At 43.9% G+C, this 27,797-nt stretch overlaps 1 protein-coding gene across 6 annotated transcripts in view; it reads left to right on the forward strand.

Annotated features, from left to right (window-relative positions):
* TMOD2 (tropomodulin 2) overlaps positions 1-27,797 on the forward strand; it is a 61,615-nt gene that overhangs the window by 24,271 nt on the left and 9,547 nt on the right. For 3 of the 6 annotated variants that reach the window (XM_060174680.1, XM_060174681.1, XM_007531883.3), the window contains exons 4-8: positions 681-806; positions 6,497-6,583; positions 10,100-10,230; positions 12,759-12,866; positions 21,279-21,422. In XM_060174680.1, coding sequence (XP_060030663.1) covers positions 681-806; positions 6,497-6,583; positions 10,100-10,230; positions 12,759-12,866; positions 21,279-21,422 — 596 coding nt within the window. Of the gene's footprint in view, positions 1-680; positions 807-6,496; positions 6,584-10,099; positions 10,231-12,758; positions 12,867-16,952; positions 17,103-21,278; positions 21,423-27,797 lie in introns of those variants that run through there. The other 3 variants (XM_016192021.2, XM_060174683.1, XM_060174684.1) reach the window with 2 other exon arrangements.

The following is a 27,797-nucleotide window of genomic DNA, read 5'->3' on the forward strand; positions in this document are numbered from 1 at the left end:
TAGCTGCTGCTAGCATGAAGGCTAGTGTAGGTGAGCCTGCATCTCCTCTCTCTGCAGAGCTATGGACCGGGTTCTGGGCTCACTCTGAATAAGCCCCCAACCCCAAGCAGCGTGTGACTGGTGAGAAAAGCATTGTGCTTCACCCAGGAGGGCTCTGCGAGCCAGGGAGGGAGAACAGACCACAGCAAGGAAACAGGAAACCTTTGAGGAAACCTTTGAGGGAACCACTACTCATTATAAAGGTGTAGAAATCAGTTTCCCTCTCTTTTCAGGGACTTTATCTTCTCAGCTTCTCATAGTGCACAATGAGGGCCTACAGACCTTCCTCCCCTCCACACATGGATTATTGAGATCGTAGCTTCATCCCAGTGATTAAGAATTCCAGCCAAGGGTGGGGGTAGATAGCATAATGGTATGCAAAGAGACTCTCATGCCTGAGACTCCAAAGTCCCAGGTTCAGTTCCTCCCGCACCACCATAAACCAGAGCTGAGCAGAGTTCTGGTTTAAAAAAAAAGAAGAAGAAGAAAAAAAAGGAAAAAAAAAAAAAAGAATTCCAGCTAAAGATGCAATGACTTAATGATGCAGCTGCCAATGTTGAGAGCTGCTGCGTTCTGTGGTCAGCCTGCTTCACCCACAATAAGGCAGCAACCCATAATGTTTTTATCTTTCTGATTTCAAGGGAGAGCCTTCATCCCCAAAGAGAAACCCATAGAAAGAAAGCCCGTGGAAGAAAAGGTGACCCTTGACCCAGAACTGGAAGAGGCGCTGGCCAGCGCCTCCGACACTGAGCTCTATGATCTCGCAGGTTAGTCCTCGCGGTGGAAACCTTCCCCCAAACCTCCAGGCACAAGCTGGCACCCATGGCAGCAGCCTTTGACGATTCATCATCATGGTACCTGGTGACTTGGGCCACTTTATAGCCATGAGAGCTAATTCAGGGGACTTAACCTCCCTGAGTAGACTTTTTTTTTTTTAAACTTTATCTTATTTGATAGGACAGAGAGAAATTGAGAGGAAAGGGGAATCGAAATGGACAGAGAGAGAGAGAGAAGAGAGAGATACCTGCAGCACTGCTTTACAGTTTGTGAAGCTTTCTCTTAGCCGGTGGGGACCTCAGCCTTGAACCTGGGTCTTTGCACATGCACTTAACCAGGTACACTACCACCCAGCCCCGAGCAGGCTTTATTTTGCTGTATCCCAGCTATAAAGTACAAAACTCACTCATAACATAGCCACCCAGTGACCTGGGAGGGACCCAGTGGATACAGCACATTACTTGCATGCATGAAACCCCATGTGATGCAGTGGTGCTGTGGTCTCTCTCTCTCTCTCTCTCTCTCATATACACACAAATAAATTACTTTAATACCTGATCAATACTCATCCTGTGAAATGCAGAAATTGTGTCAGACTCAGAGTAAATGTAACAGAATGTTGAAAATTTAAGTAATAAAATATAACCTCTTATGCTTCCTGAGTACCTTTTACACTTGTCATTTTACCATCATAAATTACTGAGTTTCTGCACCCTCTAGCTGTTCCATGTACTTTTCCACCAACAGATCCACCAGCCCACCGACTAGGCAGGACTAACTTACATTCTCCTAATCAGGCAAAACCTTATTCAGTCCAGTCTGCTCATTTCCCCTAGTTTTCTTAGCAATAGAAACAAAAGAATTATTGCTGGGGGCCAGGTGGTAGCGCAGGGGGTTAAGTGCATATGGCATGAAGCGCAAGGACCAGCATTAAGGATCCCGGTTCTAATCTCCGGCTCCCCACCTGCAGGGAGGTTGTTTCACAAGTGGTGAAGCAGGTCTGCAGGTGTCTATCTTTCTCTCCCCCTCTCTGTCTTCCCCTCCTCTCTTCATTTCTCTTTGTCTTATCCAATAACAACAGCAAGGGCAACAAGATGAGAAAAAATGGCCTCCGGGAACAGTGGATCATTAGTGCAGGCACCAAGCCCCAGAAATAGCCTTGGAAGCAAAAAAAAAAAAAAAAAAAAAAAAAAAAGAAAGAAAGAAAGACTTATTACTGTTATTATTTGCAGTATATGTGCTTAACCCGGTACACTACCACCCAGCCCCTTGTTGTTATTATTTGAACTGGTTGTATATGCATGTAGAGAAAGCCCACAGAGTACAAGGAGTGTGCAATGAAAAAGAAGTCTCTTGCCCTCCTTCCCTAAACCTTCTCCCATTTTATAGTCCCAGGTATATCCTGGGAATTTGCCTTGCACACACCAGTCCATTTGTGTACAAACAGGAGGAACTGTCTTTCCAAATGGGATGAAAACTTGTTTGTTACAGTCATCTGGTCACCACAAGTTAGCATCAGCTAAAAAAAAAACCACCTCTGTAGGGGCCCAGAAGATAGCTCACCCTATAGGGGCACACCTTAACCAGGCACAAGGACCCAGGTTCAAGCCCCTGACCATCACTGACAGCACTGCTCAAAGGGGAAGCTCTACAAGTAGTGAAGCAGTCCTTGCTGTGCTATCTCTCCTTCCTCTTTGTCTCTCTCTCTCTCTCTTTTAATCTTTATTTATTTATTAGATAGAGACAGCCAGAAATTGGGAGGGAAGGGGGTAACAGAGAGAGAGGGGTCTGGGAGGTGGTGCAGTGGATAAAGCATTGGACTCTCAAGCATGAGGTCCTGAGTTCGATCCCTGGCAGCACATGTATCAGAGTGATGTCTGGTTCTTTCTCCCTCTCTCTCTTCTCCTATCTTTCAAATAAATAAATAAATAAACAGTTAACAAAAAAGAGATACAGAGACAGAGAGACACCTGTAACACTGCTTCACCACTTGCAAAGCTTTCCCCCTGTAGGTGGGGACTAGAGGCTTGAACACTAGTCCTTGTGCACTGTAACATCTTTGCTCAACCAGCTGTATCACCACCCTGCCCCCTTTCTCTGTTTCTCTCTTCCTCTATCTAAGGGGGGGAAAAAAAAACATCTGTTGGGAGTGGTAGAATCATGTAGGCACAAAGCCCCTGCAAAGATGTGGCATAATAAAATCAAACAAAAGTTTGTATATATATTTTTTAATTTTTTTTATATATTTATTTATTTTCCCTTTTGTTGCCCTTGTTTTTTATTGTTGTAGTTATTGTTGTTGTTATTGGTTTTGTCATTGTTAGATAGGACAGAGAGAAGGAGGGGAAGACAGAGAGGGAGAGAAAGATACCTGCAGAGCTGCTTCACCACTTGTGAAGAGACTCCCCTGCAGGTGGGGAGCCGGGGGCTCAAATCGGGATCCTTACTCTGGTCTTTGCGCTTCGTGCTACATGCACTTAACCCGCTGCACTACTGCCCAACTTCCTAAAGTTTGTATATTTTAACAGGAACTCACACAGAGAAAAATTGGGAGGAGAGGGGGAGATGGAAAGGGAGAGAGAAAGAGAGACACTTGCATACCTGCTACACCACTTATGAAGGCATCCCCTCTGCAGATGGAGACAGGGGCCTCAAACTTGGGTCCTTGAGCTCTCAAGTGGGTGCACCACTGCCCGGTCGGCCCCCCAAAACTAAGTTCTTTCTTTTTTTTATTAATTTATAAAATGGAAACACTGACAAGACCATAGGATAAGAGGGGTATAATTCCCACCACCAGAACTTCATATCCTATCCCCTCTCCTGATAGCTTTCCTATTCTTTATCCCTCTGGGAGCATGGACCCAGGGTCATTATGGGGTGCAGAAGGTGGAAGGTCTGGCTTCTGTAATTGCTTCCCCGATGAAGGTGGGAGAACCAAGTTCTCATGAAGAGTTGCTTAGTGTGTGTGTGTGACTAAAGCCACCTATGTTGGGTGGTCTCTGTGGCCAGTGTTTATCAATTCAGACATCCTCTGTGTGGGCAGTGCTGGCTACACAGTCACAGATTCTTATTTACTGAACAAGAACTTGTAAGGCAATTAAGAGTGCCTCGCCATGACAGCTGTTACTTCAGCATTGTAATGAGTAAAATGTAACCGTGGTTTCTGTTTTATAGATGAGGAAACTTGAGGCTCAGTGTTGTTTAGTAACTTGCCAGGTGGCACAGGTAATCTGTGCCAGGGTCAGGCTTCAAGCCCTGGCTGGTTGCTCCAGTGCCACTCAAGACGCAGACTTGCTGGCTCTGAGCCTTTGCCTTTCCTGTGCTGTCTGTCCGCCTGCCTCCTCTTCCTCTGTAGATTACAGCTGATGAGTTCAGGTTGACAGATTATCTACCTGGGCTGCTCCTGGGACCCATCCTTGCATCAGTGAAGGGAGAGCCTGTAGGTCGCCACCTCTTCTATGCTGCCATGCTGCTGGCGTACTGTGCTGCCTCCTGGTGCAGGTTCCATGTATTGCAGGAAACTCAAAACCTCAAGTCAAGATCACTGGCCTTTTGAGGGATTAAAAATAAGAAAACTGGGAGTCTGGCGGTAGCGTAGCGGGTTAAGCGCACATGGCGAAAAGTGCAAGGACTGGCATGAGGATCCCTGTTCGAGCCCCTGGCTCCCCACCTACAGGGGAGTTGCTTCACAGGTGGTGAAGCAGGTCTGCAGGTGTCTCTCTCTCTCCTTCTCTCTGTCTTCCCCTCCTCTCCATTTCTCTCTGTCGTATCCAACAACAATAATAATAACAACAATGATAAACAAGAGCAACAAAAAGGAAAAAAAATGGCCTCCAGGAGCAGTGGATTCATAGTGCAGGCACCAAGCCCCACCAATAACCCTGGAGACAAAAAAAAAAAAAAAAAGAATAGGAAAGCTTCCAGTGGAGAGGATGAGATACGTAACTCTGGTAGTGGGAGTTGTGTGGAATTGTACCCCTCTTAGCCTACAGTTTTGTCGATCATTATTAAATCAATTTAAAAAAAAATCACTGGCCTTTTGTGGCTGACAACTCTCCTGTTATTTCCCAGCCTGGAATGCTCTAGGTGGGTGAAGACGACTTCATCTGGTCCTAAGAGAAGGGAGAGGCGAGGAGATAGTCACTGAAAGAGACCCACAATCTGGTTGTCTGCCTCTGGAAAAACGCATGCCATAAATGTCCTTAGACTGCTCCACCCTCCCATTTTACATATGAAGGATTCAGTGACTTAACTAGGAAGTCTAAACAGCTTTTCAAAATCTCGGGACATGATGAGACCCTTATTCCTTTCATTCTAAATGTGTCCACTTGTATAAATGTAGAAAGAAGACAAGAATAGGGCAGAGAAGTAACATAGTGGTTATGCAAGAGATGTTCATACCTGAAATTCTTTTTTTCTTTTTTTTTAATATTTATTTATTTATTTTCCCTTTTGTTGCCCTTGTTTTTTATTGTTGTAGTTATTATTGATATTGTTGTGGTTGGATAGGACAGAGAGAAATGGAGAGAGGAGGGGAAGACAGAGATAGGGAGAGAAAGACACCTGCAGACCTGCTTCACCACCTGTGAAGCGACTTCCCTGCAGGTGGGGAACTGGGGGCTTGAACCGGGAGCCTTATGCCGGTCCTTGAGCTTTACGCCACCTGCGCTGAACCTGCTGCGCTACAGCCCGACTCTCTTTTCTTCTCTCTCTTTTTTTTTTAATTTGCTATCTTTATGTATTGGATAGATACAGCCAGAAATCAAGAGGGGAAGGGGAGAGAGGGCGAGAGAGAGAGAGACAACTACAGCCCTGCTTCACCACTCATGAAGCTTTCCTCCTGCAGGTGGGGACCAGGGGCTTGAACCTGGGTCCTTGCACACTGCAATGCGTGTGCTGAGCCAGGTGTGCCACCACCCAGCCCCCTGACATTCATTTTTTCTAATCATTTATTATTAGTGATTTAGCAATGATTAACAAAATTGTAAGATAGCAGGTACAACTCCACACAGTTCCCACCACCAGAGCTCTGTGTCCCCCCTCCATTGGAAGTTTCCCTATTCTTTATCCCTCTGGGAAGATGGTACAGAAGGTGAAAGGTCTGGCTTCTGTAATTGCTTCTCTTGCTGAATATGGATATTGGCAGGTCAATCCATACCCCCACCCTGTTTCTGTCTTTCCTTAATGGGGTAGGACTCTGAAGAAGTGGGGTTTTAGATAACTGAGATTCTTAAGGCCCAGGCTCAATCACTGGCACCACCTTAAACCAGAGCTGAGTAGTGCTCTGGTAAGAAAAAACAATAACAATAAATGAATAAGAAGAAAAACATGAATATAGACAATGGTCTTGGAAGGAGGATTTTTTAAAAAGCACACAAGTTTATTGAGCATGATACGTATAGCATGCAATATGCAAGGAAAGGGGAGCTCTAGATATTTGCCTTTATGATATGAAGAATTGTTCTTTGAAAAACAAATTAGCAGGCAGGCGCCAGTGTAGTGGACTTATAAGCATGAGATCCTGAGTTCAATCCCGGGCATTGCATGTGACAGAGTGATACTCTCCTCTCTGTCATAAATAAATAAATCTTAGTTAGAAAAAGAAACTAGCAATGTGGACAAACTAACATGCTTTCTTCACAAGCTTTAATATTGACCCTTTGGTTATCTCTGTATTTAGCTGTCCTTGGAGTACACAACTTGCTCAACAATCCAAAGTTTGATGAAGAAACACCCAGCACAAAAGGTGGCAAAGGGACTGTAAGAAGTAAGTTGATGTGGAATCTGTGGTTGTATGAAACTCTGGAGCCACTAGGTGTTACTGGTAGGAATGAGACCTGCTGACTGGGATTCCTGGCAACTTCAGGTTCTGTCCTGAAGGCTTGAGATGTGGATTTTGTCATTTCACCAAGGAGCTGTGGACTTAAGAGTAGTTACACCAGAATAGAGTAGCTGATAAAGGAAAGGACTAGTAAAACAGTAATTCCAGGGGCTGGGTGGTGGTGCACCCAGCTGAGCACACACATCACCATGCTGGGTGGGCCAGGCAGTGGCACTACGGGTTAAGCACACCTATCGCTAAGCATAGGGACAATGTGCAAAGACCTGAGCTCAAGTCCCTGGTCCTCACCCGCAGAGGGAAGCTTCATAAGCAGTGAATGAAACAAGGCTGCAGGTCTCTCTCTCCTTTCTCTCTCTCACCCCCCTCCCTCCCCTCTCAATTTGTTTCTGTCCTATCTAATAAGAAAGGAAAAAGTGTTTCTAGTTCTTGGCTATTGTAAGTCATGCTACAATAAACATGGGAATATGTGTATATATATTTAAAAAAAAAAGTAAAAATGGCTTCCGGGAGTAGTGGAGTCACCGTGCAGGCACAAAGCCCCAGTAATAACCCTGGTGACAATAAACATAAAAAAAATTTTTTTAAAGGGGCCAGCATACAAGGACCTGGGCTTGAGTCCCCAGTCCCCTGCAGGAGGAAAGCTTTATGAGTGATGAAGCAGTATTCCAGGTGTCTGTCTCTTTCCTTCCCTTTCCTTTTATTTATTTGTTTATTCCCTTTTGTTTCCCTTGTTTTATTGTTGTAGTTATTGTTGTTATTGATGTCATCATTGTTGGATAGGACAGAGAGAAATGGAGAGAGGAGAGGAAGACAGAGAGAGGGAGAGAAAGATAGACACCTGCAGACCTGCTTCACCCCCTGTGAAGTGACTCCTCTGCAGGTGGGGAGCCAGGGGCTCAAACCAGGATCCTTATGCACTTTGCACCACGTGCACTTAACCCGCTGTGCTACCACCCAGCTCCCGTCTCTTTCCTTTTCTATCACCCCTTCCCTCTCAATTTCTAGCTGTCTGTATCCAGTGAATGAATGAATAAATAAATAAATATTTTAAAGGATAAATATAAAAAAGTAAAAATAAAAAGGTTGCATAGTCATCATGTAGTATCAAATGAATTTTGTGTTCCTGTGTTTGGTTGGGGGGAGGAAGGGTATTTGCTTTGTTTTTGTTTTGTGTTGTCAAGAAAAGAACCTAGGGCCTCCCACATAGAAAGCACATGCTGTCCTCTCTGAACCACTTCCTTGGCCCCTCTGTTGAAATGTCCATCTGTCTCAGTAACTAATGCTTCTCCCTTGATTGTCAGCACCCACCTCCCCCAGAGAGCAAGACAAACATACATGCTGTGGACTTGCTGGCACAAAACATTCCAACCTGTCTTCTATGTCAGCATCTCCTAGAGGAATGTAGAATTCATTAGTAGTCTCTCACCCATTCATTGGTCATCTACTAAATGCCTACTATGTTAGGAATGGTCTGGGCTTTGGTACAAAGCATCATAGTATATGATTATGCTACAACTTATTTAACCATTGTCACATTGATGGACATTTTGTAGTGTGTCCATGAAAATTTGTATGTATTCATTGCAATTTTTTTAAAAACTTCTAGATAAAGAATTGCTGGTGGGCAGGGGTCGATGGCATAATGGTTATGCAAAGAGTGTCTCATGCCTGAGGCTCCAAAGTCCCAGGTTCAGTATCCTACACAACCATAAGCCAGAGCTGAGCAGTGCTCTGGTAAACAATAAAATAAAATAAAAATAAATTTAAATACTAAATTAGAATTTCTGGTCATAGAGTTCCACATTTTATATTTTGATAGATAATGCCAAATGACTGTACAAAGAATATTTCCTAAAAAGTCTGTACTAACTTACATGTCTACCTGCAGTAGATGAGGACATCTTTCTCTACATTGTTGCAAACTCTTAATGTTATTTGTTTACCTTTTTCTCTTGCTGACAAAATAACACCTCATCTTTTATTTCAGAATTTTTGAATCTTTATTTATTGGATAGAGACAGTCAGAAATCAAGAAGGAAAGGGGAGATAGAGAGAAAGAGAGATACCTGCAGCACTGCTTTACCATTCACAAAGCTTTCCCTCTGCAGATGGGGACCAGGGGCTCAAACCTGGGTCTTTGTGCATTGTAACATGTGCGCTCAACTAGATGTGCTACCACCTGGCCCCCAGAATTTTTGTTAATATTTTGGTTGAGCTGCAGATTCTATTTATTTATTTATTTATTTATTTATTTATTTATTTATTTATAAAAAAAGAAACATTGACAAAACCATAGGATAAGTGGGGTACAACACCACACAGTTCCCACCACCAGAACTCCGTATCCCATCCCCTCCCCTGATAGCTTTCCCATTCTCTATCCCTCTGGGAGTATAGACCCAGGGTCATTATGGGATGCAGAAGGTGGAAGGTCTGGCTTTTGTAATTGCTTCCCTGCTAAACAAGGGCGTTAACAGGTCAATCCATACTCCCAGCTGAGCTGCAGATTCTTCTGGTCACATTATCTGTTCATTTTTAATTGCATGAACATTGTTTTTAGGATCTCTGTTTACATTGGACTATTAACCCTTCGTATATTATGTGCACTGCAATTTTCTGTTGACTTCTATTGAAAATTCCCCCCCGCCCCCTTTTTATTTCCCCATTCCTTCTTAGAAACTAAAGCTCCAAAGTGGAAATCAGAGGCGGGTGGGACATGGTCATGAGGCCAGAGAAGTGTTGAGGTTTGGGAAATGAAGAAATTCGGGATTTCTTGTTTGCATCTCAGAATCTGTGGCGTGGTTAGTTTAGTCTGAAAGAAGTCCGTACAGTAACTGCTGCTGAAAGGGGAGAAGGGTGGGGGAGGCTCCATGTATCAGCCACTAAGACTTCTCACTGCAATAGAGAAGATGCAGCCATTGGAACTGTGGTTTGGCCTACCATTTCTGTGCTTACGTGTTTAGAATAAGCCTGCTCTCATTGACATTAGAGAGGTAATAGAACCAGGGCTTATGAAAGAAAGGTTATTTGAGAGGGCCGGGCAGTAATGCACCAGGTTAAGTGCACATAGTGCAAAGCACAGGGATTGGCTCAAGGATCCCGGTTTGAATCCCGGTTTGAATCCCGGGCTCCACATCTGCGGGGGGGGGGGGGGGGGGGGGGAGGTTTGCTTCACAAATGGTGAAGCAGGTCTGCAGGTGTCTGTCTTTCCGTCTTCCCCTCCCTTCTCAATTTTTTCTGTCCTACCCAACAACAACAATACCTAAAGCAACAAAGAAAAAAAAAAAAGATAGCCACCAGGAGCAGTCGATTTGTAGAGCAGGTTCTGAGCCCCAGAAATAACCCTGGAGGCTAAATAAATAAATAAAGATTATTTGGGGGCAAATCAGCTCTAATATTGACAGGGGATCTTGTCTTTCTAAAATTAAATCTGTTGCTTAGATGTAGTCAAAGGTGAAAAAGTCAAGCCAATCTTTGAGGAGCCTCCCAACCCTACAAACGTGGAAGTCAGCCTGCAGCAGATGAGAGCCAATGATTCCAGCTTGCAGGAAGTCAACCTGAACAACATTAAGGTATTTCGTTATGGTTGCTGTCCACTGCTTGATTTATTACAAGATGGAAAACTTGTGGAGAGGGGGCCTGGTGATGGCGCACCAGGTTAAGTACACACAGTACAAAGCCAGGGATCAGGAGTTTGGCGGTAGCGCAGCGGGTTAAGCACATTTGACACAAAGCGCAAGGACTGGAGGAAGGATCCCGGTTCGAGCCCCTGGCTCCCCACCTATAGGGGAGTCCCTTCACAGGCAGTGAAGCAGGTCTGTAGGTGTCTATCTTTCTCTCTCCCCCTCTGTCTTCCCCTCCTCTCCATTTCTCTCTGTCCAATCCAACAATGACGACATCAATAACAACAATATTAACTACAACAATAATTTTTTTAAAGCAACAAAAGGGAAAATAAAATTAAAAAGTGCAGGGATCCTGGTTAGAGCCCCTGGCTCCCCACCTGCGGCAGGGGATGGGGAGTCACTTGACAAGCAGTGAAGCAGGTCTGCAAGTGTCTATCTTCCTTCCTCTCTACCTTCCCGTCCCTTCTCAATTTCCCTCTGTCCTATCCAAAAAAAGGCAGAGCTGAGCAGTGCTCTGGTAAAATGAATTTAAAAAGAGAGAGAGAGAGAGAGAGAGAGGGCACGTGCATGCACTCTCACAAGAAGAAGGAAGAAAAGGAATCAAGGAAAAGACAACATTGCCAGCACCACTTATTCTTTTAAAATTTTTATTATCTTTATTTATTTGCTAGAGACAGCCAGATATCTAGAGGGAAGAGGGAGATAGAAGAAGAGAGACAGAGAGACACCTGCAGACCTGCTGCATCAATCGTGAAGCTTTCCCCCTGCAGGTGGGAGCTGAGGGCTTGGACCCGGGTCCTTGAACACTGTCTTCTTCTAGCGTTTGCCCTTCTTCCATAGCCAGTTAACGGCTTTGAAAGTGACTGGGATCCATGTGGATTCAGTCAGTTTCCCCAATGAATGGGTACTCACGGGATGCACCACGGGAAGGTCGATCCAATGAACACTGTAATGTGAGCTCAACCAGGTGTGCCACCACTGGGCCCAACACTACCAGTTCTTGTTGCACCACTTCCTGGCATCTAATAACAGATTTTTATTATGTTTTTTTTTTAGTATTTTTCAGTCCCCTCATATATTGATTGAATAGGGATTTATAAGATTATAATTTAGGGAGCCGGGCAGTGGTGCAGTGGGTTAAGTGCACATAGTGGAAAGCGCACAGACTGGCATAAAGATCCCAGTTCGAGCCCCCGGCTCCCCACCTGCAGGGGAGTCGCTTCACAGGTGGTGAAGCAGGTCTGCAGGTGTCTATCTTTCTCTCCCCCTATCTGTCTTCCCCTCTTCTCTCCATTTCTTTCTTTCCTATCCAACAATGATGACAGCAAAATAACAACAACAACAACAACAATAAACAGCAAGGGCAACAAAAGGGGAAAAAATTTAATTTTTAAAAAAGATTATAATTTAGTAGGAATGTATATTAACACCATTCCCACCACCAAAGGTCTGTGTCCCCACCCCTACCCCCCTATAGTGAAGCTAAAAATCTACCCTCTCCCCCCATCCAGAGTTTTTTACTTTGGTGAAATACTCCAATCTGAGTCAAATTATTTTTTTATTTTTTTATTATTATTTTTTTAATGTTTCGCATTCAACAGTAAATACAATAGTTTGTACATGCATAACATTCCCCAGTTTCCCATTTAACAATACAACCCCCACTATGTCGTTTATCATCCTTCATGGACCTGTATTCTCCCCACCCACCCACCCCAGAGTCTTTTACTTTGGTGCAATATGCCAATTCCATTTCAGGTTCTACTTGTGTTTTCTTTTCTGATCTTGTTTTTCAACTTCTGCCTGAGAGTGAGATCATCCCATATTCATCCTTCTGTTTCTGACTTATTTCACTCAACATGATTTTTTCTTTTTTTTTTTAAATAATTTATTTCTTTATTGGGGAATTAATGCTTTACATTCAATAGTAAATACAATAGTTTGTACATGCATAACATTCCCCAGATTCCCATTTAACAATACAACCCCCACTATGTCATTCATCATCTTTCATGGACCTGTATTCTCCCCACCCACCCACCCACCCCAGAGTCTTTTACTTTGGTGTAATACTCCAATTCCATTTCAGGTTCGACTTGTGTTTTCTTTTCTAATCTTGTTTTTCAACTTTGGCCTGAGAGTGAGATCATCCCATATTCATCCTTCAGTTTCTGACTTATTTCACTCAACATGATTTTTTCAAGGTCCATCCAAGATCGGCTGAAAACGGTGAAGTCACCATTTTTTACAGCTGAGTAGTATTCCTTTGTGTATATAGACCACAACTTGCTCAGCCACTCATCTGTTGTTGGACACCTGGGTTGCTTCCAGGTTTTGGCTATTACAAATTGTGCTGCCCCCTAAATAAATAAATTGTTTTGTTTTTTTTAATCTTTAAATAAAATCCATGGGCATTAGCTTGGGGTAGAGGTGCTGCAGTATGACTCATGGCCTATCTGTCTCTCCCATCTCAGAACATTCCAATTCCAACCCTGAAGGAATTTGCAAAGGCCCTGGAGACCAACACTCATGTCAAGAAGTTCAGCCTGGCTGCCACCCGCAGCAGTGACCCTGTGGCGATTGTGAGTAAGAGTCTTAACAATATAACGGGATGGTGTATTGCATCAAAGCAAATGACTCTGGGGAAGGAGGAGGGAGGGGCCAAAGAAAATCTTGGAGTCCTGGTGCCTGGTGATGTAAAGGTTATGAGTGTGAGTGTTCTGCAGAGAACTTTCACAGGGAGATAAAAAAGTATACTCATGTGTCAGTGACAGCACTGTAAAGCACTAACTCCCCCCTCCAAATAAAATGATAAAAAGAGAGATGGCATACATATTGAAGTCATTAGAATTTTGAAACTTTTTGCTTTGTCCATCCACAATTTGTGGCACTGGCAAATTCATTTTCTCCACAGTTAATAAAACCAGGAGAAAGACAACAAAATGGCACCAAACTGTCTGACATTTTGTGTTAACTAATTTTGTTAGCATTACTTGTTTAGAAGAAAAAAGGAAGAATATATATGAGACAGTTTTTTCAAAAAATGTTTAGACTTTAGTCCCCACCTACAGGGAGAAAACTTTTCCCTCTCTCCACCCACCTCTCTACCTCAGCCTTTTCCTCTTTCCTTTCTTTCTTTCTTTCTTTCTTTCTTTCTTTCTTTCTTTCTTTCTTTCTTTCTTTCTTTCTTCCTTTCTTTCTTTTACTTATTTATTTTCCCCCTTTGTTGCCCTTGTTGCTTTTCATTGTTGTTGTAGTTATTATTGTTGTTGTTATTGATGTCGCCATTGTTGCATAGGACAGAGAGAAATAGAGAGGAAGGGAAGACAGAGAGGAGGAGAGAAAGATAGATACTTGCAGACTTGCTTCACTGCCTGTGAAGCAATCACCCCGGAGGTGGGGAGCTGAGGGCTTGAACCAGGATCTTTACACCGGCGGTTACGCTTTGTGCCACGTGCGCTTAACCCTCTGTGCTACCACCCGACTCCCTTTCCTTTTGCTTTCTATCTGTCCTAGAAAATAAAAGAAAGGGAGGGAGCATGCTCAGTTAAGCATACATATTACCATGTACAGGTTCAGGCTCAGGTTCGAGCTCCAGCCCCCACCTGCAGGGGAGAAGCTTCACGAGAAGTAAAGCAGATCTGCAGGTGTCTTTCTTTCCCCCTCCCCTCCTCTCTCATTTTATCTCTGTTCTATCAAGTAAAATAGAAAGAAAAAAAGGTGTGGGGGATGACCACCAGGAACAGTGGATTTGTAGTAAGGCACCAAGCCCCAACAATAACCCTGGTGGCAATAAAAAAGAAAGAAGGGGGGGAGGTAGGGAGGGAGGAAAGAAGGAAGGAAGAAAGACAAGAAAGAAATAACAAAGGGAAAAGGAGCAGTGGATTCACTGTGCAGGAACTGAGCCCCAACAAAAACTGGTAGCAATAAAAAAAATTAATTTTTGTTCTGTGCTTATGTGTAAATTTTAGAGAACAGCTGCATCTACTGAAACATTCTGTCACAGTCTCCAAATCCAACCATGAACTTAGCACATAAAAATATTAAAATTGGGGCCCGTAGTGGTGCACCTGGTTGAATGCACATTACAATGTACAAAGACCATGTTCGAGCCCCTAGTCCCACCTGCAGGGGAAAAGCTTTGCATGTGGTGAAGCAGTGTTACAGGTGTTTCTCTGTCTTTCTCCCTCTCTATCACCCATCTCTCTCTCGATTTATGGCTGACTCTAACCAATAAGTAAGTATAATTTGAAAAAATTTAAATATGTAATAAAGTCTATTTCACATCATGTTATCTTTTTTTAAAAGATATTAGGTAGAGGAGCAAGGCAATGGCTCAGCGGGTTAAGCACACAGTGTACAAGTGCAAGGACCCGTGCAAGGATCCTGGTTTGAGCCCCCAGATCCCCACCTGCGGGGGGGGGGGTCACTTGACAAGTAGTGAAGCAGGTCTGCTGATTTCCATCTTTCTCTCTCCTTCTTTATCTCCTCTCCCCTCTCAATTTCTCTCTGTCCTATACAAAAAAGTTGAAAAAATGGTCACAGGAGCAGTGGATTCATAGTGCAGGCACCAAGCCCCAGCGATAACCCTAGAATCAAAAAAAAAAAAAAGAAGAAGAAGAAAAAAGATGTTAGATAGAATTTCACCAGAGGCAGAGAATACCACTTCAATTCATGGAGTGCCAGGGATCAAACCAGGAACCTTAGGCACACAAGTCCAATAATCTTTCTGTGGAGCTATTTCTTCAGCACTCTTTAATCTCTGAAATAGCTTAATATGTTTCAAAATATTATAACAACCAAATTTTGAAAAAAAAATTGATACTATTAACCAATGTCAAAAGAACATGGGGGCGGAAAGTAGATAGCATAATGGTTATAGCAAACAGACTTTCATGCCTGAGACTCCAACGTCCCAGGTTCAATCCCCTGTACCACCATAAGCCAGAACTGAACAGTGTTATGGTAAAAAAAAGAAAAAAGAAAAAGAAGGAAAAAGAGAAAGAAAGAAAGAAAGAAAAAAGAAAATGAGAGTTAAAGATAGCTCACCCAGTAGAGTGAACACTTTGCCATGCGCCAGAACCCAGGTTCAAGCCTCTGACCACCACAGGGGAGCAATAGGAAAAGGGGACACTTCATGAGTGGTGGAATGATGCTGTGGTGTCTTTCTTTGTCTCTTTGTCTCTCTCTATCTCTCACCCTCTATCTGGGGGAAAAAGGAGGATGGTAGAATTCTACTGAGAGTATGGAATTGTGCGGGTATGGAGCCCCAAAGAAGCCCTGTTGGCAAAAATTAGAGAAGCGGAGTGAGGGGGAGGGGGGTAGGACACAAAGAAAGAAAAGAATGGTGGTCCCCAAGTGGAGATACTTGTGCTGCCCGCTGAGACTCAGCACCTACACTAACAGAGGTCACAGCTGTCTCCAGAAATGCTGTCCAAGCTGGTCAGTATGGAGTTCTCTGGTCAGAATTAGTGAAAGAACATTTTCCGTTTCTCAGCGGATGGTGAGCTAATCTGATGCAGATTAGCTTCCCACAGGTACATTACCTAAACCTGAAACAATCCCTTCTTCCTTTATCTCACTCGCCCTCATTCTGCCTATAAAATCTTTCACTTTGTGCAGTTGGGGGGCAGCTGTCTTCTGCTTGCCAAACGGGTTGCTGCTGGATTTATGAATCAGTTAAGGCTATGAGATCTTTCAAAATAACCCTGAGATGGCTGGGGTGTGTGTGTGTGGGGGGAGTAGCTCAGCTGATAGAAGCTGGACTTGCATGTCCAAGGCCCTGGGTCACATATGCTAGCGTGGTTCTCTGACTTCTCTCTCATTCCCTCATATGAAACTCTCATATGATTTAATTAATAACAAATAAATAAATTGGGACTAAGTACTGATTCACCTGGTAGAGTGCCCACATTACTGTGTATGAGGGTCTGGGTTCAAGTCCCCAGTCCCCACCTGCAGGGAGGAAGCTTTGTGAGTGTTTGGAGCAGTGTTGTAGGTGTTTCTCCTTTCAGGCTTGCTCGCTCTCTCTCTCTCTTTCCCTCCCTCCCTCCCTCTCTCCCCCCTCCAACCCCCCCCCCCCCCGTGTTTGTGTATCACCCGCTATCAAAAAAAAAAAAAAAGCCACCAGGAGAGACTGAGTTGTTATCTGTGCTCTCAGTCCCAGCAGTAACTCTAGAGGCAAAAGTAAATTAAACTCCCATGTGTCAGCAACGATACTATAAACCATTTACCCCCCATAAAATGGGAAGGAATAAATTAAATAAGTAAATAAAATTAGCTCGGTTGGATTTTTATACTCAACACCAGTAAGCAAAAACAAATAACAACCCAGTTCCAAGCCCTGGTTTTTTGGTAAGGAAGCCCTTTGAACCAAATAAGGTGACTGCTGACACCACCAGTTTTGTTTCGCTTATTCATCACTAACATTTCTGGAGCAGTTAGTAAGAGCAGTATTAGCAGGATAATCCACATTATAATGCTCTGAGGTATGTACTGTATGAGCTCCCACTCTAACAAATGAGCAATCTGAGCTTCACAGAGGCAAAAAAGAAAGAAAGAAAAGAGAAAAAGGAAAGAAATAAAACCTAACCAAGGAATCCCACAGTGTTTTCCCATATTACATCTTTTCTTTTTTTTTTTTTTCCATATGGCATATTTGACATCAGTGTGTGTTTCACATTGGCAGCAAGTCTCACTTCAGAAGCACGATTTTTCAAGGGGTTAATAATCACGGGTGTCTCATGGCTGAACTAAGTATCTTTGGGCTGCGTAGGAAACTTCATTCCCATACAATTCTGTAAAGTGCAGAAAGCAAAGCCTTCTTTAAAAATGAACTTCTATTGTATTTATAGAACCGTTCGGCAATCTAATCTTCATTTTATCAATGTTATCCCAAGCACATGTAATAGGTGATCAAATATTTGCTGAATTTAAAAAAAAAAAAAAAACTTGGTCCTACAGCCCAGGGTTGTTTGGCTGGGCCTTTCCTGATTTGTTCAGTATAAGAAGAGTGTTGGGAGTCTGGCAGTAGTGCAGCGGGTTAAGCGCATGTGGCGCAAAGTGCAACAACCGGCGGAATAATCCCAGTTCGAGTCCCAGGCTCCCCACCTTCAGGGGAGTCAATTCACCGGCGGTGAAGTAGGTCTGCCGGTATCTATCTTTCTCTCCCCTTCTCTGTCTTCCCCTCCTCTCTCCATTTCTCTCTGTCCTATCCAACAACAACAACATCAGTAACAACAACAATAATAACTACAACAATAAAACAAGGGCAACAAAAGGGAATAGATAAATAAATACAAAAAAATTAAAAAGAGAAGAGTGTTTTCTGGAGTTTAAAAGAAATTGGGGTGTGGGGGGGTTGGGCAGAAGTGCAGCGGGTTAAGCACACATGACGCAAAGTGCAAGGACCGGCATAAGGATCCCGGTTCGAGCCCTGGCTCCCCACCTGCAGGGGGCGTCACTTCACAGGCAGTGAAGCAGGTCTACAGGTGTCTTTCTCTCCCCCTCTCTGTCTTTCCCCTCCTCTCTCGATTTCTCTCTGTCCTATCCAACAACGACAACAACAATAATAACTACAACAATAAAACAACAAGGGCAACAAAAATGTGAGGGGAAAAAAAATTGGCAGGATTCTGGCTACTTGCCAGAGGGCCCTGGAATTTAAATTTTTTTTTTATTATCTTTATTTATTTATTGGAGAAAGACAGCCAGAAATTGAGAAGGAAGGGAGTGATAGGGAGAGAGACAGAGGGACACCTGCAACACTGCTTCAGCACTTGGAAATAACGACGACATCAATAACAATAATAACTACAACAACAATAATTTAATAAAAAGACTGATTGCTGACATTTTGTGGTTCTCATAATGAAAGTAAATCCCAAGGCTTGGAGCTTCTGTAGGTAAAAGAACTGGTGGTTGCCTTTCTGGTATTCTAGTCAAAATGTGTACATTTAATTCTCGTAATGTCATGGAGAAAGTGCACTTTAATTTCCATGATAGACTCTCATTCATGCCAGTCCAAAACCTCAAACTTTCTTTGTAGTTCAAAGAACCAACTCAAACACAAGATTACTCTTCTAGTCCAATTCAGGCTTTTAAGCAAGGATTATTTTTCCCTCCAGGAGGTATTTGGCAGGAACTGGATTTGGCATGACTAGGAGGGGTTCTTTTGGCAGTTAGTGAGTCTCCAAAGAAAGAGATGGTGCTGAATAGCCTACAGCTCACAGGATACCCTCCCACAGCAAAGACATCTCCTGCCTCAAATGCCAATCATTCCAAAGTTGAGAAATTCTATTCCATTCTCAAGTTGTTTGCTTTCTCCTTTTCCTTCTTCCTGATTTTTTTTCTTTCCTAAAACCACTTTAAACATTTTAAAAGTTCCTTGTTCTATTCTGCAGAATAATCCCTACGAGCAGCTTGTTTTCAATTTTGTTTTGTTTTCAATTTTCCTGTTGTCTTTAATCAAGGTGGTTTCCAGTCCCGACAGGACATGAAACACCTGGAGAACTTTAAAAACGCATCTGCCTAGATGACAGCCAGAAATTTCATCTGGACATGGGTTCAAGTGTTTAATATTTTTTGAGGCTTCCAGGTCATTCTAAGGTACACTACAGAGGGTGGGGGTGGGGATGGCAAAGCAGCTCGCCTGGGAGGGCGCCTTCTTTGCCAAGCATGTGACCCAGGCGCGCCACTTGGAGTGCTGTTGCACTAGGGGAAACTTCAGTACTACAGTCTCAATCTGTCTCTCTCTCCTTTAAAAATATATATATTTTTTAATTTGATAAGACAGAAATTGTGAGGGGAAGAGGGGATAGGGAGGAAGGGTGAGAGAGATATCTACAGCACTGCTTCACTGATCTTGAAACTTCCTGCCTCCAAGAAGGGGCCAGGAGCCTGAACCTAGATCCTTATGTATGGTAACTTCTTTACTCAGCTAGGTGTGCCACTGCCCAGCCCCTCTTTTCACTGTGTCTCTTTCTTCTTGTATGAAAAGTCAGCTCAGACCAGTGACAACCTGGTGACAGTAGCAGAAAATCATTGCTTTACATATACTTTTATTTTCTATTCCTCTTAGGCATTTTTTAATCACTAGAAAAGACAAGGGGGCAAGGGTAGATAGCATAATGGTTATGCAAAGAGACCCTTGTGCCTGAGGCTCCGAAGATCCAGGTTCAGTTCCCAGCACTACTATAAGCTGGAGCTGATCAATGCTCTGGTTTAAAAAAAAAAAAAAAAAAAAAGATCATTTCTGTTTCTGTACTCACTCTTCTTTCCGTCTCTCCTTCTGCCTCTAGATTGTAGTTATTAAAACTTATTGCCGACATTTACAACCATCTGGATATATAAGTATATAGAACTCTCTGTTCTCATGGATGTTAAAATCTAGTGAATGGAGCTGGTCTGGCTCTTGTTGCCTTGCAAATAACTTATTTCTTACATTCCTAAAGACTTTTAGGACTCCTTTTCTTTTCCCCTTGGAATTCTGAAGTTTCACCTGTTATGTACCTATTTCTTTTAAAAAAAAAATTTATTTATTCACTTTTGTTGCCCTTGTTGTTTTATTGTTGTAGTTATTATGGTTATTGTTATTGATGTTGTCATTGTTAGATAGGACAGAGAGAAATGGAGAAAGGAGGGGAAGTCAGAGATGCTTCACTGCTTGTGAAGCTACTCCCCTGCAGGTGGGGAGCTGGGGACTCGAACTGGGATCCTTAGGCCGGTCCTTGTGCTTCTAACAGTAAGCACCATAGTTCTCCCAAAGTCAGAGATTTGGGTTGACTATTTTTTCTTTTTTCAAGTTCATATTATATGTTATTTATTATTCATTCTGCTCTCTGAAATACAAGCTCCCTATGACGGGGACTTTTTTTTACTACAAATACATAGTAGAAATCTTATAAATGGGGAGTCGGGCGGTAGCGCAGTGGGTTAAGCGCAAGTGGCGCAAAGCGCAGGGACCGGCAGCCCCCGGCTCCCCACCTGAAGGGGAGTCGCTTCACAGGCGGTGAAGCAGGTCTGCAGGTGTCTATCTTTCTGTTCCCTCTCTGTCTTCCCCTCCTTTCTCCATTTCTCTCTGTCCTATCCAATAACAACCACATCAATAACAACAACAATAATAACTACAACAACAATAAAAAGACAAGGGCAACAAAAGGGAAAATAAATAAATAAAATTTTTTAAAAATCTTATAAATGTCCTTTTTTGTCAATGAGTGAGTGAATGAATGAATGAATGAACGCTTTTGTGAGCAGCAGATGGATGATTGGCAGCCAGCTCCAAAGTATATGTGTGTGTGTGGGGGGGGGGGGGGGGGTTTGTTATGGCAACCTAGGAGTTCCCTCACTCCCAGAGAGCATTTCAGTGCATTTTGTTCCTGGCTTTGGCAGTGTCTCCCCCACTCCCTCCCACGCGTGTCTGTGGAAGGTCTGGTGGTGACTATTTCTGCAACTTCTCTCTTGGGACTCTCATGGCTTTCCTGGAAGATTTCTCCCAGTTTCCCAGCAGCTGCTCTTCCCCCCACCCCCAAGCTGCTGAGGGAAGGGGCGGGTAACCTCTCCGTCTGCTCCCATTGGGGCATCTGTTGTTCTCACACAGCTCTTCAGTGACAGCACCTATTGGGCATTACCTCTGTCATCTCAGCACATGCAGTACTATAGATCAAAACAGGAACCTCAGGCATGCAAGTTCAAAGGTCTCCAAATCAAGCTGTTTTCCTGACTGCTGTATTAAATTTTTTTTTAAACATCCTTAATGGAAATGAAATTGGTAATCCTATGTCTGTTTTGCAGGTACTGAATTTTATAACTAGGCTCGGGTGCTGAACTAAATGATTTGTATTTTATCTTTAAATTACTATCTTTGGTGATATGAAGACATACTTTAACTAAGATTTTACTTACGTGCTGTAAATTTTGTTTATTCAATGTGAGAGTAGAGAATTCAGTAAGTACATCTTTGGAAATGCTAATTTTTTTTTTCCTTAAAAAAGGCTTTCGCAGATATGCTGAAAGTAAACAAAACCTTGAAAAGTCTAAACATAGAATCCAACTTTATCACTGGCACTGGGATCCTTGCCCTGGTGGAGGCACTCCGAGAAAATGATACCTTGACAGAGATCAAAATCGACAACCAGGTGAGGCCACTTCATAGGGTCCCCTGTGGAAGGGAATGCCACACAGAGGGAGGTGAAGGACAAAGTCCTGAGGGAAGGGGGAGATAGAGAAGGAGAGAAAGAGATATATCTGAAGCACTGCTTCACTACTCACAAAGCTTCCCCTCTGTTGGTGGGGACCAAGGGCTTGAACCCGGGTCCCTGAGCATGGTAATGTGTGTGCTCAACCAGTGCGCCACTGCCTAGGCCCCTGCCCCATAAATTCTAACAGTTTCTATTAAAGGAAAGTAAGAGAGCACTGAGTAGTGAAACACTACTGGAGACATAGAGCCACCGTCCCCAGCCCTGGACTAGTCAGAGACACCAGAATGAGAGACAGACAGACAGAAGAGGTGGGAACAATGGTGTTGATAGCTGCTTTGTTTTGCTGTCATCATTGTTGCCTCTTGAAGCAGTCCTATCCCTGCTTTGCTATTCATTGCCACTCGTAGGTACTAGCCTACAAGGAGAGAGCAGGGTGATGGCCTCAGAGACAAACTCCTTGGCTTTGGTCAGAAGACCACTAGAGCCCTAAGAGCTGAACCAGCTCCTGCAGTTTGGCACTGTCCACAGAATCTATGCAAAGTTCTGGGCAAGGGAGATAGCATAATGGCTATGCAAAAAGACTGGAAGGTCCCAGGTTGCATCCCTGGCACCACTGTTAAGCCAGAGCTGAACAATGTTTGGGTAAAAAAGTAATCAGTTAATTATATATGGTGGTTATTGTGTGGAGGGTGGGGGCACAGAACTTTGGTGATGGGGGATGTGCAACTATGGAACTATATCCTCTAATCTTAGAATATGGTAAACCACTATTAAATCACTTTAAAAAAAAGAATCTGGGTTCTAAAAGATACTTTTCATAGAGCAAATATCCAAAGATGCTCCAGGGGGCTGGGTGTGACACACCTGGTTGAGTACGCATGTCACAAAGATGCTCCAAAAGATTCTTTTGCTCTAAGCAAACGTGATCACAATCTCAGCTCTGTCACAGCATGGTGTGCCCATCAATAGACAAAGCCACAGCTCCCTGGAGCCACCACTTCCTGAGTTCCAGGCCTGTTTCCCCCAGTGTCAGCCTGCCCGGCCTTCAGAGGAGCTCTGCTGACTCCCTCCCCCCCCCCCCCCAGCCAACTTCCCACCCCATCCCACCCCTTCCTGGCCACAGATAGCAAGTCTCCTTCTCCCACAGTGCTGTGCCCTTCTCCTGAGGCAACAGGGGAATGTATTCAATGGCTTGAGGTGAATCTGAGTGTTTTGGATGGGAAGGAAGTGGGCCCTGGGGTGGACCAGAAAGATGAGAGAGCATGGAGACTTATGCTGTGGATGGAAGAAAAATTAAGGAAAGTGCCTGTTAACAGGACCTCCTGCATGAATTCCTCCAGAATTCCCTGGTCTAGAGCCTCTGATGAAACTCCAGGGTCCTACTGCAGAACTTTTGCCTCAGGCTGGAGATTCCAGACAGGTGGAATAAACTACCTCCAGCTCCACTTTTAACTATCCAGGCAACTGTTTTAATGCAGGCCTTCTGCCCTGGGACTCCTCCCAAACTTCATTGCCAGAAGGTCAGGGAATCCCCACAGAAGATTTGATACTCCTTCTTCCCACATTCCCAGAGAGGATACATCGCCAAAACAGGTTTCTGAAAGGCAGAGATATGAAGGGCCACCCCAGGGGAGCAGGGAGTGCCCTGAAACCAGGAAAACTCAGTGCTGTGTATCCCAGCTATGAGTAAATTAAGAGACACCAGGGAGTGGGAGAGTAGGGAGATGAGCTAGAAAGGACTGAGAATGAAAAGAAGTGACAGCTCAGGAAAATCTGTCTCCAGGGTATATAAAGCAGAAGTAGGTACCTTATTCCAAAGCAGAAGTAGGTACCTTATTCCAAAGCAGATTTAACTTTGTGTGCTGGTTTAAGCCATGGTAAAATTCCATTTCCTATTCCTAGTTTTTTTGTGTTTTTTTTTTTGTATGTTCTCACCTAGTTACAGTCACTGGATCAAATACAGTTAAATTTGAGTTTCAGATAAACAATGGATGATTTTTAGTATGAGTATGTCCTATGAAATATTTAGAACATACTTAATATTAAAAATGGTCATTTACTGAAATTTATATTACTGACTATCTAGTGTGTTATTTGCTAGATCAGACAACTCTATAGCTAACGAATGAACTAGATCCCTGAATTTTTTTTTTTTTTTTTTTTGCCTCCAGAGTTATTGCTGGGCTCCATGCCTGCACTACAGATCCACTGCTCCCGTGGCTTTTTTTTTTTTTTAATAGGACAGAGAGAAGATGAGAGAGGAGGGGAAGACAGAGAGGGGGAGAGAAAGACAGACACTTGTAGACCTGCTTCACCGCTTGTGAAGCAACCCCCACTGCAGGTAGGGAGCCAGGGGCTCGAACTGGAATCCCTATGTTGGTCCCTGCACTTCGCACCATGTGTGCTTAACCCGCTGTGCCACCGCCCAACCCCTCGCCTCTGAAATTTTTAGAATAGAGAAATTGTTTAAAATTCATGTGAAGAAATGTTTGAAATAAAAGTCTGAACTCTCAAAACCCTCTTTAATCATTTAGAATGGATTTGTATAATGTAACATTAGTCTCCCCATGTGCTTCTGAAGTGACTTCTATTTACTTGTGACAAGAAAGATGATAAAGACTTTCTAAGGGGCCCCACAAGTAGCTTCGTGTTAAAGCATCTGACCTCCATGCAGGAGGTCCAATCCCCTACCATAGACTAAAATGGGCGGGGCGCCACAGATAGTACAGTGGTACTTTGTTGTCTGTCTCAAACTATAAAATGAAAAGTTGAACTGGGGAGGTGACTGACTCAGCGATATCACATTTGTACAAGACCGTGAGTTCAATTCCCAGCTGTGTATTAAAAAGTAAAGTCATGGGGGTCAGGCGGTGGCGCAGTGGGTTAAGCGCATGTGGCGCAAAGCGCAGGGACCGGCGTAAGGATCCCGGTTCAAACCCCTGGCTCCCCACCTGCAGGGGAGTCGCTTCACAGGCGGTGAAGCAGGTCTGCAGGTGTCTGTCTTTCTCTCCCCTTCTCTGTCTTCCCCTCCTCTCTCCATTTCTCTCTGTCCTATCCAACAACGAATTGCGTCAACAAGGGCAATAATAATAACCACAACGAAGCTACAACAAGGGCAACAAAAGGGGGGAAAAAATGGCCTCCAGGAGCGGTGGATTCATGGTGCAGGCACCGAGCCCAGCAATAACCCTGGAAGAGGAAAAAAAAAAAAAAAGTAAAATCATGGGGCTGGGCGGTAGCGCAGGGGGTTAAGCACATGTGGTGCAAAGCACAAGGACCGGCATAAGGATCCCTGTTTGAGCCCCCCTCTCCCCACCTGCAGGGGAGTCGCTTCACAGGAGGTGAAGCAGGTCTGCAGGTGTCTATCTTGCTCTCCCCCCTCTAGCTTCCTCTCCTCTCTCCATTTCTCTCTGTCCTGTCCAACAACAATGACAACAATAATAGTAACAGCAACACCGATAAACAGTAAGGATGGGCAACAAAAAGAAAAATAGCTGCCTCCAGGAGCAGTGGATTAGTAGTGCAGGCACCGAGCCCCAGCAATAACCCTGGAGGCAAGTAAGTAAACAAATAAAATAAGATCACTAAAAAGATTTTCTAAAGCAGCTGGAAAACTTCTTTGCCGTATTCCTAGGATGAGGAAATGCAGAGTCAAAACTTATGTCCTGTCCAAATTTTGATAGACTGCTACAAGTAGACCTAAGTCTCCTTACCTGTGTAATAAAAAGTTTGAATTAAAAAGAATCTCAGGCCATCAAAACAGCTCACTTGGAGAGTGTGCTGCTTTGCCATGTGCACGATCCAGGCTCGGCTTGGCCCCCACCATATTTAAGGAAGCTTCAGTGCTGTTTCAGTGCTGGTATCTCTCCCCTCCGTCCCTCTCCCTCCCTTTACCCTCTTTTCCTCCCTCTCCCTCTCCCCTTCTCCTCCCTTCACCCTACCCTTCCCTCCCTTTCCTCTCCCTGCCCTTCCGTCTTCATCTTAAAAAAAAAAAAAAAAACTCAGGGGCCAGGCAGTGGCACAGGAATTAAGTGTACATGGCGCAAAGCGCAAGGACTGGCATAAAAATCCCAGTTCAAGGCCTCAGCTCTCCACATGCAGGGGGGTCGCCTTAAAAGTGGTGAAGCAGGTCTGCAGGTGTCTATCTTTCTCTCCTCCTCTCTGTCTTCCCCTCCTCTCTCCATTTCTCTCTGCCCTATCCAACAACAATGACAGCAATAATAATAACAATGATAACAAGGGCAACAAAAGAGAAAAAAAATAGCTGCCTCCAGGAGCAGTGGATCCGTAGTGCAGGCACTGAGCCCCAGCAATAACCCTGGAGGCAAAAAAAAAAAAATCTCTGTGAGGTGCCGGGAGATGGTTCACGCAGTAGAGTGCACACTTTACCACACGCAAGGCTCTGGGTTCAAGACCCTGGCCACCCCAGGAGAGATAGAGAGGGAGAGAGAAAAAGAGACACCTGCAGACCTGCTTTACATCTTGTGAAGCATCCCCGCTGCAAGTGCTGAGCAGGGACTCGAACCCCAGGTGATGTACCTGCTTGAGCACACATGTTCATGAGCAGTGAAGCAGGGTAGCAGTGTTGTGGTGGCTCTTCTCCTCTGTTTCTGTCTCCGTCTCCTTCTGTATCTGAAAAGGAAAAAAAAAAAAAAAGTCCACCAGGATCAGTGGGATCTTGAAGGCATAAAGCCCCAGTGAACTTCTAGTGACCCAAAGGAAAAAACAAATCCTGAGAGTCCTCAGGAAGGACCAGCAGCTGAGACTGAGTTAGCAGCACTGCAGCGGGAAGCCGCAGAAGGGCAGAGGCCCTTGTGGCCAGGCGTCAGGCACACAGTATTGGTTTAATCTGGTGCCCCTGTGAGAAGAGCGGTCAGTGGAACAGGGTGACTGCTAAATTCACTAAGAGAAAACAGAGAAAACTTTTTTTTACAAAAGGAAAAAAAAAGCAGATGATCTAAAGAAACAAATGTGTAAAATTGGTTGTTTTATTTTTCAATTTAGTGACAACATAGGAAAGAGAAACACAGGGGGTGGGTAGTGGCACACCTGGTCAAGAATACATGTTACAATGTGCAAGGACCCATTTTCAAACCCCCAGCCCCCCAGTCCCCACCTGCAGGGGATGTGTTTTGTAAGTGGTGAAGCAATGCTGTGTGTATCTCTGTCTCTCTCACTTTCCTTCTTCCCCTTCCCTCTCAATTTCTGGCTGTCTTCAGTAAATAAATGAAAATAATTTTTAAAAACTTTAAAAAGCGAAGAGAAATACATCCAAATTGTGAGAAGGATTGGTGCTTATTTGAAGCCTTGGACTGTGTGTGTGTGTGTGTGTGTGTGTGTGTGTGTGTGTGTGTGTGTGTGTGTGTGTGTGTGTGATTAATAGTGGGTTCCAAGATTGTAAGATTGCAGGGTATAGTTCCACACTGTACACACCATCAAAGTTCTGTGTCCCCATCCTACCATCTCCCAAAGATAACCATCATAGTCCTCACAGAGGCTTGAAAAGTCTTTGCTCCTGCTTTTTGGTTTTGTTTTGCAAATTCATTTGTATCAGTTCTTGAGATGCACACATATGAGTGAAACCATCTGGGAGTTGTCTTTCATCTCTTATTTTGATAAGCATAATCACCCTCAGTTCCACTCATTTTGTTCCAAGAGACACAAGATCTTCTTTTTTGATTGCAGAGTAGCTATTACATGGAATGAACTAATATATATCCCATAATTTCTTTAGTCAGTCACCAGTTGATGGTGTCCTGGATTTACACAACACAAAAGACTCGGGCAGAGAATTAAATTCATGATCTGTTTGATACTACTTCCCCTTGCCTTCCCATGCCCTCCTCCCAAAATCCTTTCTTTAGCTTTTATATGCTTTTTTATCTTTAACTTTTTTATGATGTTCTTAGTTATTTATTAGATATAGCAAAGAGAAATTAAGAGGGGGAGGAGGAGGTAGAGAGGAAAAGAGATAGATACCTGCAAACCTGCTTAACCACTTGTGAAGCTTCCCCCCCACCCCCCCAGGTGGAAACCAGAGGCTTGAACCTGGGTCCTTACACACTGTAATGTATGTGCTTAACCAGGTGCACCACCACCTGGCTCCCAAGCTCTCAGATCATTTACACAGCCCTTACGCAGTGCAGGACTGGATTCGAACGCTGGAGACATCTGAGAGGCATGGGAACTTTTATGTCATTCCTTCAGCCAGCCACACCCACCATGAGCTCCTCTTGCCCTTGGACGGCACCTGTGACCCACAGTGGGAACATACACCACAACAATGGCAGCCCCACCTGAGCTCAATCTCAA

The sequence above is a fragment of the Erinaceus europaeus genome, chromosome 16, assembly GCF_950295315.1.
Source record: "Erinaceus europaeus chromosome 16, mEriEur2.1, whole genome shotgun sequence".
Taxonomy (NCBI): Eukaryota; Metazoa; Chordata; class Mammalia; order Eulipotyphla; family Erinaceidae; genus Erinaceus; species Erinaceus europaeus.